Below are 14,733 nucleotides of genomic sequence, written 5' to 3' on the forward strand. Positions count from 1 at the left end.
AAATAAAGTTCAGCATTTGCTAATGTGAGACTTTGATAAACACAACCTTTCCAACATGAACTCCTTTGATTTGTTCTAACAGTTGACCACAACATCAGGAAGATCACTTCTCTTTTCTCCACCTGTAAACTCAGAAATCCATGAAGTCTCTCATGCAGTTACAAGAGAGGAGAATAAATATCTATACTTAATAGCACATACTTTTCATTTACTGTAGATACTGTAATTGAGTGCTTTGAATCTCACAACTGACCAAATTTTCTGCATCAGAGGTATATCACTGAATAAAATATTAATAAAGAGCATTATTTTAAATGTATTATGTATGTAGTATTTATCAGTGGACAAACTCACCCTGAGTCCAATCAGTCAATATACCTCTCACATGCAAAATCAGACTAAATATGAACACCAGCTATTATTCCGCTTTTACTGGCATTCTCACTTTTGCAAACATGTATGTGATGAGGGAGCAGGAGTGAACTGCACCATGCACAGTAGGCTTTCTGACAGCTATGGGCCACCTGTTGTTCACAGAGGGCCACTTTATATTTACTTTAAAAGAAATGCAGAAGAACCTATGAACCTTATTTTTCCTCACAAAGACCTGCCACTTCCCACACAGTAGACATCTCACTCTTTTCAACTACACCAGATTGTCTTACCTCCTCTTCCATCACTGACACCCGACATCAATAGAAAGAAGGGCTCCCTCTTTAGATGTAGGACTACAGTAATTGAAGATAATGCCCAAGCTCTTGTGACAAACAAAAGTTGAGGTCCAGGTATCAAGTTCCTACCCACCTTGTGGATGCAATGATGCAATGTCTTTATATATTTGTCTGAATTCATAACTCATGTCTCCCGAGCATTTAGTACTAGCTGAAGGATAATTTCAAGGCATATATAAATCCCTTAGGAGTACTGCCTCAAAACCCAGAGTGACAGAATTCCGACACAGCTCAATTTCATCAAAGCTGCTGAGATTCAACAATATCCAGTTAAAAGAGATTGTTTTTCAATCATTTCCATGTCTGACACTTAGCAGATCCCAAATCCCAGTGATCAAGACAACAAAACAACACATCTTGGACCTAAAAAAAAAAAAAATTCTTTCTTTATTACTCTCTACACTAAAACGTAATACACATCTGCTTTTCACTGCTCTTGTATTACTTTAATGGTTTTTGAATTACAGCTGAGTAAGCACCCTGTAGCATCCCCTTGTCCTTTTTCTGGTACTCCACTTATCAGCAAGATAGTATGTGCAAAAATACTCCATTTATACAATAATATAACGGCTAAACAAGTGAAAAATACTTCTTAAAAACTCTAAGAGCCAGTTTTTGGAAAAAAATTTGAAGAATCCTATTTTAAAAGGAAAAAAGTCCATTCCTGTGTTCTTGAATATGAAAGGTGTTTTCATGGAAATTGTTAAAAAAAAATTTAGAAATTACTTTGAAAACTTATCATTAGTATTGTCCTCAAAAATGCAGATCTTACACACAAGTCTTTTCAACTTCAATTATTCCAGACTCTACTTATATTTTATACTTTGAAATCATTTACTAATTAAAAGTGCTTAGAATTCTTTCTGTGGGAAAAAAAAAAATGATAGCACATCAGCATTATATACAACTTCTGTACAAGAACTAAAGAATTCCCTAACTCTTGAAGGCAAGCAGTAAACACTGCAAGGAATTTGGACCATATTCCAGGATGTATAATACAATGACTTAGCAGCAACGATCACAGGTAACATCTCAGACTGCACAATCATCTATGTCTCTGCTGACTTAAACCTGCTCCTCTCGTTTGCAATGACCAAGTAACAGTTTCTTTCTTTAAGCCCACTGGCTTTAGGAACTGATTGTACAGCTGTAATGCACAACTGGGACTGCATGGCACCAAATGCTGTGTTTTGGCCCACATACCCTGACTGTGCTATCAGAAGCAAAAGTGTCCTGAAAAAGAATTTTCATTAACACAGCACTATGAAATTTTCACTTCTAGAGTCAAGAAGCCAATATATATGACATTACATCTTGAGAAAACAAGTATTTGCCATGGGTGTTCATGACTGACAGATGAAACAAACTCCACTGTATAACCATTATTTCCTTCTTCCCAAGAAGAGGTAAATCAGAGAACATGTTCTTTCCCCCTCCCACCTTCATGCTCATGAAAAGGGTACAACATCATAAAAGAAGTTGCTTCTTCAGAACTGTAACAGTCCAGCAAGGAGATTTGAAGATGGTACTGTTACACTGCTTAACTGCACCAGTTTACTGCTAGAAAAAAATAAAGCATGAAAGCTGCTTAAAGAGACAACAATAAGAAAGAAACAAGATGATCAGTCTCTACCTTCATATTCAATGTCAGAAATGTTCTGAAACAACATCAATATAATTTTTTGTTATTTAAAATGCTTTGTTTAAAATAAGTAAACAAATTGAAATGTGTCTTTGCACAGCACACTTCTCATTGCATGAAAGTTAAGACATTTCTTACCTTTTCCTGAGCTTTGCCTTAGTTACAGGGTTTCCCTACTTAAGCTTCCAACTACACTGCAAAATAAAATTATTGGTTTCTGGGAAACCTGGGCTTGACCAAACAATTTGGCAGAGGATTGGTAACAGGAATTAAAAGACAAATGCCGGGTTTCCACTCCCATCATCCTGTGCCCAATCAGAGACTGAATCAATCTGCAAATTTAATTTATAGAAAACTAAGAACTGAGGCAATACAGTTGTATTGGCTGGAGATCACCACAGCACTGAATTTTACCATCCTTACCTCTTTCTCACACGAAAGTTCTCCGTGTTATGGACAGGCTAAGAAGAGATGGCACAAAGCCACAATGCCAGTTTTGTGTCATATTACATTGCTTCAGGATTTCCAACCTTAGCTGTTCTGTAAGGGCTCTGTAAGGGAGGGTTTTACCTCCATGCAGCAAATAAGCAGCATCAAAATTAGAATCAAAGCTTATCTTTAGAATAATTTTAATGGAAATTATACTGTATACCATGGAAAGTATTGCTATAATCCAAGTTTATGAGGAGAGAGAGAACAAAAGAAAAATCCCAATACAAAATTGGAAATTAAGATAAGTATGTTAGCTTAGATTAACACCTCTTTTCTCCTATTGGGCCAGAGTGTGGTAGACACACAAACTGAGCTGAGTTTGAAGAAAGGATTAAGGGGGCAGGCAGTAGTTGGCATTGCAGTTTTGGGTATGTGCTTCACACAGACGTGAAACCACAGAAGACAATACTGAAGGCCCTTAAAACTATGCCACTGAAACCTCAAGTTAATAAAAAAATTCTGACTTCAAGGGCTGTAACAGACGGGAACAACTTTAAAGCTGGCACATGTTCTGTTTTATGACAAGGACAACTCCATTGTTTAAAACACCACTGAGCTAGAAACTCTAAGCATCAACGTAGCTCTATCCAGAACACAGAGTTATTTAATACTACAGTTTCAGAAGCTGTTTTATGTTACAGCTTGTAACATTCAACTGTGGACTGCAAAATTATATATAGTGTACTAAGGTAGAAAATAAATAGCTAATTTTAAAAAATGGTCCTTTACTAACAAAACTTTTCATTTTGCTTAGCCAAGTTTTCCTCCATGATTTTATTAAAAACCAAAAAGACTAAAGCCTAGTTTGCTGAAGACAATATAAAGAGCTCTTTTCCTGAAGAATCTCTCCAAGGGAAGTTTTACAAGTTGGGAATTCTTTGAAAGTTCTGATGTTTTTGACTTTACCCGAATAACCACAGTAAAACACTGACTAATACTGAGAACCATGAAAATTATGCTTCCATGGTAAATATAAATTTGTATGGGCTATTAAAGATGAAAGTGACTTAACGGATCAAAAGATTAAATTTCCCACATCCCACATTTGTACCCCTCCCAACTACCAACCTGCCAGCAGACAGTACATAGTGTATACCACTGAAATCTATGCTTTAGGCTAACAGACTGTTGGCATTCTGGATACTGGTTTGAACCTATCCAGCTTCTGCCTGGAAAATTCATCTACACCATCTCCTGTCACAAGCAGGAGGAAAAAAAAATAGCTAAGCAATGAGATAGCTAGAGAATACAGTGTCAGTCCCGATTACTGCCACAGTTCTCAAATTTTCTCAGTTTCCAAAACTGTGCAAAAATTTCCATATCCTTTTTTTAATCCAAAAACTCTCTATTTAAATACCAAACCAAATATTATCAACTGAACTGGCTTAATTTCTTTCTGAAATGCTGACATAAAAAATACTGGAAAATCACAGAAATGCAAAATTTTACTTACTTGAAAAAATGCAAATTATAACCAAATAAATGGTAACACAGTACAATGAGCTGAGCACCTGAAATTCAATATTTATAAAGCTAGTGGATCTGTGAAAACAGAGGATTAGAATCCTCTAACATGAATATGCTTTGAGGATAAAAACAAAGTGGAGATTAATTTCTTCTCCTTCTTCACAAGGATCTAGCATGTTTGCCTTCTGCATTCCAGAGCTTAGCATAGCTTTGCAGCTGTACAAATAATTTTTTTCTGTTCTCTTAACAAGTGTTCCAGATTTCTTATTTGTTCTGCATTATTATGCCAGGTAACAGCAGGGATAATGATGCTCCACCCTCTAACCATGAAAGGAAGAGAACATAATTCACTTACCTGGGAAAATAGAAAGAACAGCCAACTGTAATTAAATGCAACCAATCAGGCCTAATTAAAGGAGATGAGACCAAACTGGAGTGTACTCTTTTACCATCAAGTTGAGATGAACAGCTATACAAGAAACAAGTAAGGCCTACACTTGTGAGATTTATCAACCAGCATTTCATCTAACACGCTTCAATATGATATGGATTAAGAAGAAAAGGACTGCTCTGAGGCCTCAGAGCCACAAGTTTGTAATTCCATTTAAGCATATGACTATTAAAGCACATTGATGGAAGATAAAAGGAACAAATAATCACCTAAAACCTACTGTTAATTTATGCTTTATTTGTACTTAATTATGTCAACACATCAGAGTCAAAACTAAAAGCTCCACTATAAAAGGTAAAATGGTCTTTCCTGAGAAGTTCACAATTCAAACAGACGAGATGGAAAAAACATGAGATAAAGGAAGATAATCTCTACTTGATAACATGAAAATGAAGCACATTCCAAGATCATGGGGAAATAAATTAATTTAACTAAAAACTGAAACAAAATTTCTTCAACGACCTCTTCTTTGTGATGTTACATTTCAGGTTTATTGGCCACATTAGGAGATAGCAGCTCCCAGAAAACTATCATAAAAATGGGATGTAAGTGAAAACACTCTAAATTCCTACAGAATCACACCAAGGCAGCAATTCGCTGCAGACAGAGCTCAAAGTCTGTATTAACCAATGCCCACCTCCCAGTATTTTACGTATTACTACTCCAGATCAATTTACTATCTGACCTTCAAATGAACAGGTAAGGTAAGTGGAGCTCAAAAAAAGAGTAATTTACCCCAGGATATATGTAGAGCTTCTTTAACAAAAGCATAAGCAAGCTTTCTGTTAGAACCTCAGCATCCACAAAGCACTGTAATAAGGTTTGGCTGTATCTTGTAGCTATAAGATTATACCCAGTAATGTAGTTTTTATATTCACTGCATAGAGTTTTTTAGCATGCATGACACACTGCATGTCATTTCAGCAGAACATGCATTCTGTGTTGAAGTAATCTAGGTACAATTTGAAGACATGGAACAACTAAAAAACAAACCAGCTCCTAAAGATATATATATAATTTTATATCTTATAATTTTATTATATTCATCTTCATGAGACACTTGTTTTTTGCCCTTTATTCACTGACATGACCTTAAATTGAAAATCAAGACAAAGTGTAAAATGTTCTTGTCTCCAGTGGTCAGGAAATTCTACCTAATAGATACAGAAAGTTACTCAGCATCACATGACACAACTGATTTTTCCTCTCAAATTATTGCTGATAATTGAACTGCTCCAAAGAGCAAGGGGTATAGAACTCTGTTTCATACAAAGTGATTATTAATTTTCATATCACTTCAAAGTATCATTTGTTAACTAATAACTGAAAAATTGAGTTTTTTCATAGCTTCTTAAAATTTAATAAAGAACAGCCACCTTTCTCCTAGTATTTGAATGTCTATAATCAAGAGCTTTTGCCTAGCTCTTTCACTTTTGTTTTGCCATCCGAGAAATACAGCTGGACATTTAGAGTCATAATCATTCAACCACACTGGAAAGACCACAGTAAAATGTTTCTAGATAATCATAGCCATGCTGGAAAACATGAAACAGAACAGTGTCAATACTCATGCTGCATTCCTTGCAGTTCATTTCCAGAGTCTTTTCAAACACACTGCTTTCTTGCAGGATTATAATACCATGTATTAGGCAGAAGCTGGTAACATTTGGAATGATAGAGAAATTTTGCTTAATACAAATGCCTAAATAAATAAACAAATAAATAATGGGCATGTTGTTGGAAAAGGCTGTAAGATTTTCAATATTTTAATTTTAAAAAAATTACATACCAGACAATATCAATGAGCTGAAAGTATCCTGAGTTTGCTTTTACACATTCTGGGCTATTTTGATACCCCTGCTAAAGAAAACTGTTCTCACTCAGAACTGAAAACGTTCTTCTTTCAATGTCATAGCAAAATCTGAAATCTAAAAGTATCTTATTCGTCATGCTACTTTACTCACTTCCTTTAAACCACTCAGAGTTACCAAACTAGAAGCAGAGAAGACAAAATGATCACAAGTCACACAGTCAGAAAGAATTCAACAATACCTTTAACTTCTTCATAAATGCTATCATCTGACAGGTCATGGTTCACTTGTCCAACATCATCATATTCCTCTTCCTCCTCCTCAGGAATAGTATTAGATCCCGTATCTGTGTAACAGCGGTTTAAAAAGTTAACATTTAGTAGAAAAGAATGCCTAAGCAGAAATTTATGCAAAATGAAAACAATTTTCCCATGACCTGCTCCGTCCAGTACATTCTGCTTATTTTTTTACACTTTTCAAGGGATAAGAAAGAGTTTATATGAAGGAGCTTGCATAAGGGAGAGCTTTCAAGCTAAATAGTATCTTGGAAGAAAAGCAAAAATCTTGAAAAAAGAGAAGAGTCATATAAAAGCTGTAACACAGTTGAAAACAAGGACTTGCTACTCAAAACTTGGACATGTGGGAATCCTATGTGCAATAACATGACAAATAAGTAAATGGACAGAACTACTGTCACTAAGCAATACTGGCAATAAAGGCAACTCCTGTACTGGTTAGCTTACCTTGAATTACAAATTGGACTTGCTGTACCCATTCTTCTGCTTCTTTGGGAGTGGCAGCTGTAAACTATTAAATGTTTATTAATAACTACTAGCAGTAATGACAAAAACGCAACTACAATTTCATTAGCAATAAAAAAGAGGGAATGTAACATTCCCATCACTTCCTCAAGAAACCATTAGCAATTCTTTTCATGTCTTCTGGTACTTTTCTTGCAAGGATGCTTCTTATAATGTACAGCTAATTTTGACAAATTTACGTAATTGAAGGAGAGGATGATGGATTTGAAACTCTGATCAGCAGCTGGCAGCTGTGCAGAAAAAAGCTGCTTCTCTTCATCAATGTCAAAGCCAGAACTGATGAACAAAATTTGCCCTTGACAATTAGAAGACACCCATGAATTTCTTTAGACTGCTGGGTACAGTTTTCTTAAAAATGTTCTTGTCAGACTCCAACACACTACCTGACAGCTTAATTAACTGGCTTTCAACCGCAATCTCAGATATTTAAAACTTATTAAACTTACATTCCATATTGATGTCTGGCTGATAGATCTCTGAATTGCACAGCTGATATGTGCCTTTTTGTAGGTTTTCCTTGAAAAGCCATGACCAATACAATATGTATTTAACACTGATACATATTTTAACTTTTTTACTATTTAATTCATCCAAGCAATCACACAGACACACAATACAATAGATATTAAAATGCTAATACTGAAATGACCAATAGATAAAGATGATAGATTTCCTTGCTCTTGACCAAAAAGATAGTATTTGAACATGTACATACATACGTTTAATCAGATTTTTTTTTACTAATATATGAATATACAATATAAGCAAGTAAGGGTTTCCTTTTTTCATTAAGATATCAGTGACAGTTGTTTCACTGAAATGTTAATTCAGTAACTAGAACTGTAACAGCTTTGTCAATTAAATTTCAAGTCAACATACAAAAGTCCAACCTGATAAATGCGCTTATCTGGAGCAGAGATTTCAAAACAACAATCTTTCTTTGCATCCTTCCGAAGGCTATTATTCATTCTAATGGTGTAGCCCTCTAAGGCAAATTCACCTTTCTGTTGTTTGTCTGTTGGAGATAAAAAACAAAGTTAGAGCTTCATTTACAACAGTGAATGTAAGTGGCTCAGCAGGTTATCGTTTATTCAGATTTTGTTTTCTATTTCATGAATTTTACAAAGAACAGGGAGGTTTTTAGCAAAATGATTAAGTGATACTTCTGGAGATAAAGCTTTATTTTAAGGGACAATGTACCCAGAAGTACATTCTTCTGTAGGATGCCTAAGGAATTCCACAGGGGGATGTTTGCAGATGGTGGTCTTATTTAGTAAGAAGTGCATGTTATGACACTTGTATCTAGGGAAAGCCAAGAACTGGAACTTGCAAGACACGTTTCCTATAAATCAGTGTCTCTTTCAGGTTCAGTAAACCAATTGAAAAACCTGTCTAGCTCAGAACTTGCCGAGCTCCCTCCTAAACTAACCACTTCACTCAAAAAATAAACTTCAAGCTTCTTTTTAAGAAATTGGAAAAGCTGCTTTTCACATTCTCCCACCCACTCCCAGATGTGCCTCCTTTCAACATGGCAAAAATACAGAATGAATTTTGTTATAAATTCAGGTGTGTGCATCTGTATTCACTCCAAAAGCATCTCTCAAAACAGCAAATGTTTAATTAGCTAATAAAAGTACTGAGCCCTACCACAGTTTATTAGGTACAGCCATGTGGTTGTTTTTAAGGCAATTCTATTTTTCAAAGGTTCTGGTTTATAAAAGTATCACTTACAACAGATCTGATTTTAAATACACTGCATGTTGTGCACTCCTTTTGAGCCCTTCAAACCAAAATCAACATCAGATTTTATGTGCCATGGCATATTTTGGCAAATATTAAAAACAAATCAAAAATGTAAAAGTAAGTTTTGCAATTTCTGCAGATCACAGTGCTGCATTCAAGTGAAGACTGGCATCACAGTTCACATTTTGCACAGGCAAAAAAGAACAAAGTGCAGTTGCATATCAAAAAATGCCATTTAGTGTGTGAGTTTTTTTACAGAAGAGAAAAGCATTAATTAACAATAAGCCCTAGGAACAGCAGCAAAACTACTTTAAGTATTGCTGAATCAAACTTAGGTGCCAACTGAGTATCCATTGCTTATGCCTGTCAACAAAAGGAGAAAATTTCTACAGTAGATAAAATAGGAAATTATAATTTTCAACTTTTTTTGTCATATTTCTGGAAATTTAATAGGAAAGAAAATCAGTTTCCATTTATGAGAGGATAAAAATTGGCTAACACAACATATGTGAATATGAATGGACAAAGGGGCAGTCAGCAGTCAAATTCTCTTTCTAGTAATCTTATATGTACATAGACACACATTCTCTGTCCTTCCACCTTTTTATGAACTCTCACCCAGGGCAAGCAAATACCCAATAACACAAACATATGAGAAAATCTACGGCACTATTCTATTTTCATTTCTAGTCCCTTCCCCCACAGTAAGTTTTCTTCTATCTTAAATAAGTACAAAAAATATAGCACTAATATTTTATATTTGCTCAATCCTCCATCCCTATTTCAAACAGCACATACATGCAAAATTCATGAAATCACACGAAGGTAGGTATTGGAAATAATAACTTGCAATAGGTTAACTAGGTTCCTTTTAATGAAATTCATTTCTGCCTAGGACTGTTATTGTTCCCTCACTTGTGACCTCAGGGAGAAGATGAAGTGAAACACATTAATTTCTCACTCTCCCATGCTGGAGGTTTATCAAAACCCTAGAAGATAGGAGCATGCAGGCAGAATAAACAAACACCAGGTTCAAAAGGTAAAAACATTTTGTCAAGATAAAAATGAGGCAAGTATTCAAATTTACTCTCTTGGATTATTTCTGAGACTGCTTCTCTGTGACATGGACGATCCCTTTTATGGTAATATACTTTTACAGAGCTAATCTCGAATGATCTTTGCACTGTTCTTTCAAAGAGCATTGCAGTTAAACCACAAAGACGCTGTACTTTGGAAGGGTATAGTGCATGGCATCCATATCCTATTTGATTGTTTTTCTGTTTATACTGTTTTTGTCTTATCTCTCTGAACACACTATTTCAGTGCTAATGAAAATTAGCTGTGTATGCACCACCAAATATATATATATCCATCCTTCACTATTATAGTCTTTCAATGGTCATTATAGCAATAGACTAGACTTAGCATTGCTGCTTTTACTTCCAATTGTCTTAGCAGCCAAGTGTGGTGCAAATGAGGAAATTCTAAGACAATGAGGTACTTCATAGCCCTGACTCAGAACCTGTTAAAGTTGAAAGACTCGGTGTGGATTCGCAGTCTCTGTGGCAGCAAGCAAGAGATAAGATCCTGAGAAATGGCTCCTCAAATACAGAAACGGCAGAACACAGGTCAACTATAGCTCAGCTGCCTGCTCTGATGGTGACAAATAATGGAGACCAACCCAATTGCCTGATCACACGGAGCAAACCATGACCCACAGTAGCTGCTTGGCCAGGCAGAGCAGTCAGGTGCGGGCTTGAAGGCAGAGCCTTCCTGGGATCGTCAGACCCAACAATCACCGCGACTTCACTGACTGGCACAGGCTTGCAGCTTAAATGGGTTTGGACAGACCTGGGCTTTTGGTTTCAAGATGCCCTGTGAAATTAGGGCCACAGAATTCCTGTGAACTTTCACATCGTGAGTTAAATTGTTTATATCAGAAATATTTTCTGGAGACTGTGCTTTAGGGAGAATTAAACGGTTTCTGATATTTAAAACCTTTAAAGACTTAAAGGTTTTACTTGGAGACTTAAAATTAGATACTGTTAGTTTTTATAGTGGGAGTCAACAGGAGCTTCAAGAAGCACATTTACATTACAGATATTTAACTTTCATTTTGAACCCCCAAATCAGAGCCAGAGTTCTGCTTAGGCAGGAATACAGCAGCATATTTAGGAAGAACTAGGGAGATATATGCTCACGGAACAGACTTCTCTGAAGAACAGTAACATTTTTGCTGTCTGTTATTTTCTCAAGATAAAGCTTTTCAATTCAGTGACAGGAAACCCTTAAGTGGTCCCAGAAAAACATAAAACAGAAATGCAAAAAGTGTAATATCAGTCTTGTAAAAGTAAAAAGGATTGTGAACATCATCAAGCGTAAGTTGTTCCACAATGAAGCCAAATCTCATTTCAGCATAAGCTGTCCTTTGCTCTCATCTGCTCATCCTCCCCTCTCCCCTTCTTCCCATGTCAGGCAGAGAACAGAAAAATAAATCTGGCTCTATGTAGATCATTTTGCAACAAGAATTTAAAGTCATAAAAAAGTAGTATAGCAGAGGGGAGAGTCACTAAGTATTGGGGGGGGGGGGGGGGGGGGGGAATAAAACAACCCACCACCAAAGCTAGGACACAGAAATTTAAGAGAAAAAAATATGGAGAGCTATATTTAACATAAAAAAATTTCAGATCTGAATAAAATTTGAAAGCCTTTAAACATTTCTCTTACATATAAACTTCATTCATCCTAAAAACAGTTAAATGTTGTTAATAGAAACAGGGCCAATATTATATTGGGTAAAGAGGTCTCAAGGGAAGCAGAGAAAAAGCGTTTTGAAGTAACCTTGTGTAACTAAGTCCATGGGAACATTTAAAACAAAGAAGGGTAAAGCTTCAATGAGATCTTGAAATTACTGGGTTGTAAATTTGAGGCCTAAGGCGATGTGCTCGTATTATTAGCACATGTAAAAAGAATTAGTGCATTCTGAAGAACAGAGGACTCGGATAGTAGGAAGGAAAGAAGTTACAGAGAAAGACATAAGGAACAAAGGCAAACAGAAAAATTTCAGAGAGTGATAAAGTATTTATAGATACTATTAGAATCTATAATTTAACTCTCTTCATCTTGAAATTAGGAGCCTGTAAGATTTTACAGTTTACATGGCTTCATGCTAAATGTAGTTTCACATACTTTTCCATGTGCAGGATGTCTGCTATCTAAAAATAGTTCAGTGTAAGTATCTCCAAAATGGTAATTCCTTTTCCAGCTATTGGAACAGTCTTTTCCAAATGCACACACAGAAGTTCTTGCCTTTTAGACAGCAAATCTGAAATGTAATCAACATTTTTTTCTTCTTCTTTCCCTTAATCTAGTCTCTGAGAAATTGAAATTGTAAAATAATTAAGAAATGGAGGCTGTGATTTAGGGCACTGAATTGTTTATATTCAGTTTGCTTATACTCAGTAGTTATTTTTAAAATAATACACTACTAACAGCAAGTGTGACTCTCAAGGTCTGAATATAACAGTCTCACAGCAGAAGATCCAGTACACATTAGATAGATGCCTTTGATTGCCATCACCTCGCTACAACAAAGTCCTGTTGAGCATGCACAATTCCTTTTCTGCCCAAATATAAGTAGTTCACCACTGGCCTGGTCATGACTATCCTATTATTCAGAAAAATCCAAAACTATCATGTCCACGTTTAAACTAAGGAAATTGAAAAAAAAATAAACTCAGACTTTTCTAAAAGCCTCTGAATTATATCCCTCTTTAACATCATATTACTGGCAGGCAGGCAGATACCATTTTCAAGTTATAAAAATGAAAATAAATTTTTAGTGCCCATTAGCAGAGGAAAAATTACCATAATGTTATCAATTACTGTCTTGCTAAACATTTAGCTGATCTCTCTAGTTTGCTGAGACAGAAGGGCATATAACATTGTGGCCTAGTGAGAAAGAAGTAATGAAGCCATTAATTCAATCATTTATAAAGCAACAAATTAACTTTCCTTATTCACATGCACTTTGAGGTCTGAAAGGTTATCCATACCATCTCAGTGTCTGAGGACACAGGAACAGCCAGAGATCATACAGAAAAATGATAGGGAACCAGGGTACTCAGTTCAGGGTGCAACTGCATGGAAGGAAAGAAAAGAGAAGACTGTAGAAGATTTATGGAAGGAAAGACTATGAAAAGGAGCACCAGGCAAGCTTCTCAAAATCCCACCCAGCTCTGACATTTGAATACACTCCACAACAGCAATGTTGCGGGCCACATGCTGGCAACTGATACTACAGCACAGGCATAAATACACATGTGCTTCCTGCAGTACCTATTTCTGACGTGATTAGCTCAAACATTTAAATTTTGTTCCTCCATCTACTCCATTGATCAAAAGAAAAAATGTAGGTGATTCACTTAGACCTGTCTATACTGCAGGCATAAATTACATTGTTTCATTACCCAATGCTACACCAAATGTAGGAAAAAACAGAAGAGAAAACAGAAACAAGACATACACTGGCCTGAAGGCATCACAACTGTTGAAGAGATGCTTGGAGTCGTTTAGGTGAACACATACACAAACACACAGCCATTTACTACATTTCACAGGCTTTATCTTGCACTATATACTTCTGGGCTAGGCCTCACATTTTTCATTATTCAGCTTTAAGTAAATGATTCTGAAACTCTTCCTTATGTGTTTGTGAGCTTTATACATTTCTACAATTCTTGCTTTCCCAATGCAAAAAGGAGAAAGTTAGAAGAACTAAAACTGTTTTGGAAACAACAAATCCACACAAATAATAAAAAGGCATCCTGTAGCTTCATGTTTACCACTCAGTTACATTTCTACTGATACTTAAATTTGAAAATTAAACTTAGTCGACAAAAGACACATCACAGCAGACACAAAATAATTTTCACAGATTATTCACCTATGGTCTGTTTTTAAAAGCAGACACAATTCAAAACAAGCCAATATGGATGCAGAAATCCCTGTTGCCTCTCAGCATTACATCCCTCAACACAGAGGCACTAGCAGCCCATCACCCATTTCAAGTGACGCAGGCAGCAGGACTGAGTATGTGTGGAATACTCGTCACTTTGAAACCAGGTCCACAATTTTCACAAAGCCACACTTCAATGCTGTTCTATAGTTATATAGTTGGTAAGAACACGCTCTGAATTTCTACGTGGTCCAAGCTCTCTGGTACAGCATCAAGGGTCACAGTAAAAGAAGGCGGCCCCCAGCACAGCAGCGTGCTACAGCAGGTACCACTGCTGGCCACAAGAGTGGGAGTGAAAACAGCTGCAGTGAGTAAATGCCAGACCTGCTCAGGATTGCCTCATCGCACACCTCATCCATGCTGACAATCTGCAGCTGAACAGCGTGATAAACTGCAGCACCTACGTTCACAAGCATTAGGATGACAGCTCACTTTTTACAGCACACTAGCCTGCCATGGCTCGTGTCCAGTTTCTGCACAATGACAGTGAGTTGCCTCTGCACTGGAACAGGCACTTCCACATACAATGGCATCACAGGCCTGAAGAAAGTACCTCTG

General features: G+C 36.3%; 1 protein-coding gene across 1 annotated transcript in view; it reads right to left on the reverse strand.

Annotated features, from left to right (window-relative positions):
• The window catches only part of SKAP2 (src kinase associated phosphoprotein 2), a 119,775-nt gene that overhangs the window by 31,974 nt on the left and 73,068 nt on the right, over window positions 1-14,733 (reverse strand). The window contains exons 7-9 of the mRNA XM_083868417.1: window positions 8,306-8,430; window positions 7,338-7,401; window positions 6,836-6,940 (exon numbers count right to left, since the gene is read on the reverse strand). Of these exons, the coding sequence (XP_083724543.1) occupies window positions 6,836-6,940; window positions 7,338-7,401; window positions 8,306-8,430 (294 nt within the window). The remainder of the gene's footprint in view (window positions 1-6,835; window positions 6,941-7,337; window positions 7,402-8,305; window positions 8,431-14,733) is intronic.

The sequence above is a fragment of the Zosterops lateralis genome (genome assembly GCF_965231275.1).
Source record: "Zosterops lateralis genome assembly, chromosome: 1".
Taxonomy (NCBI): Eukaryota; Metazoa; Chordata; class Aves; order Passeriformes; family Zosteropidae; genus Zosterops; species Zosterops lateralis.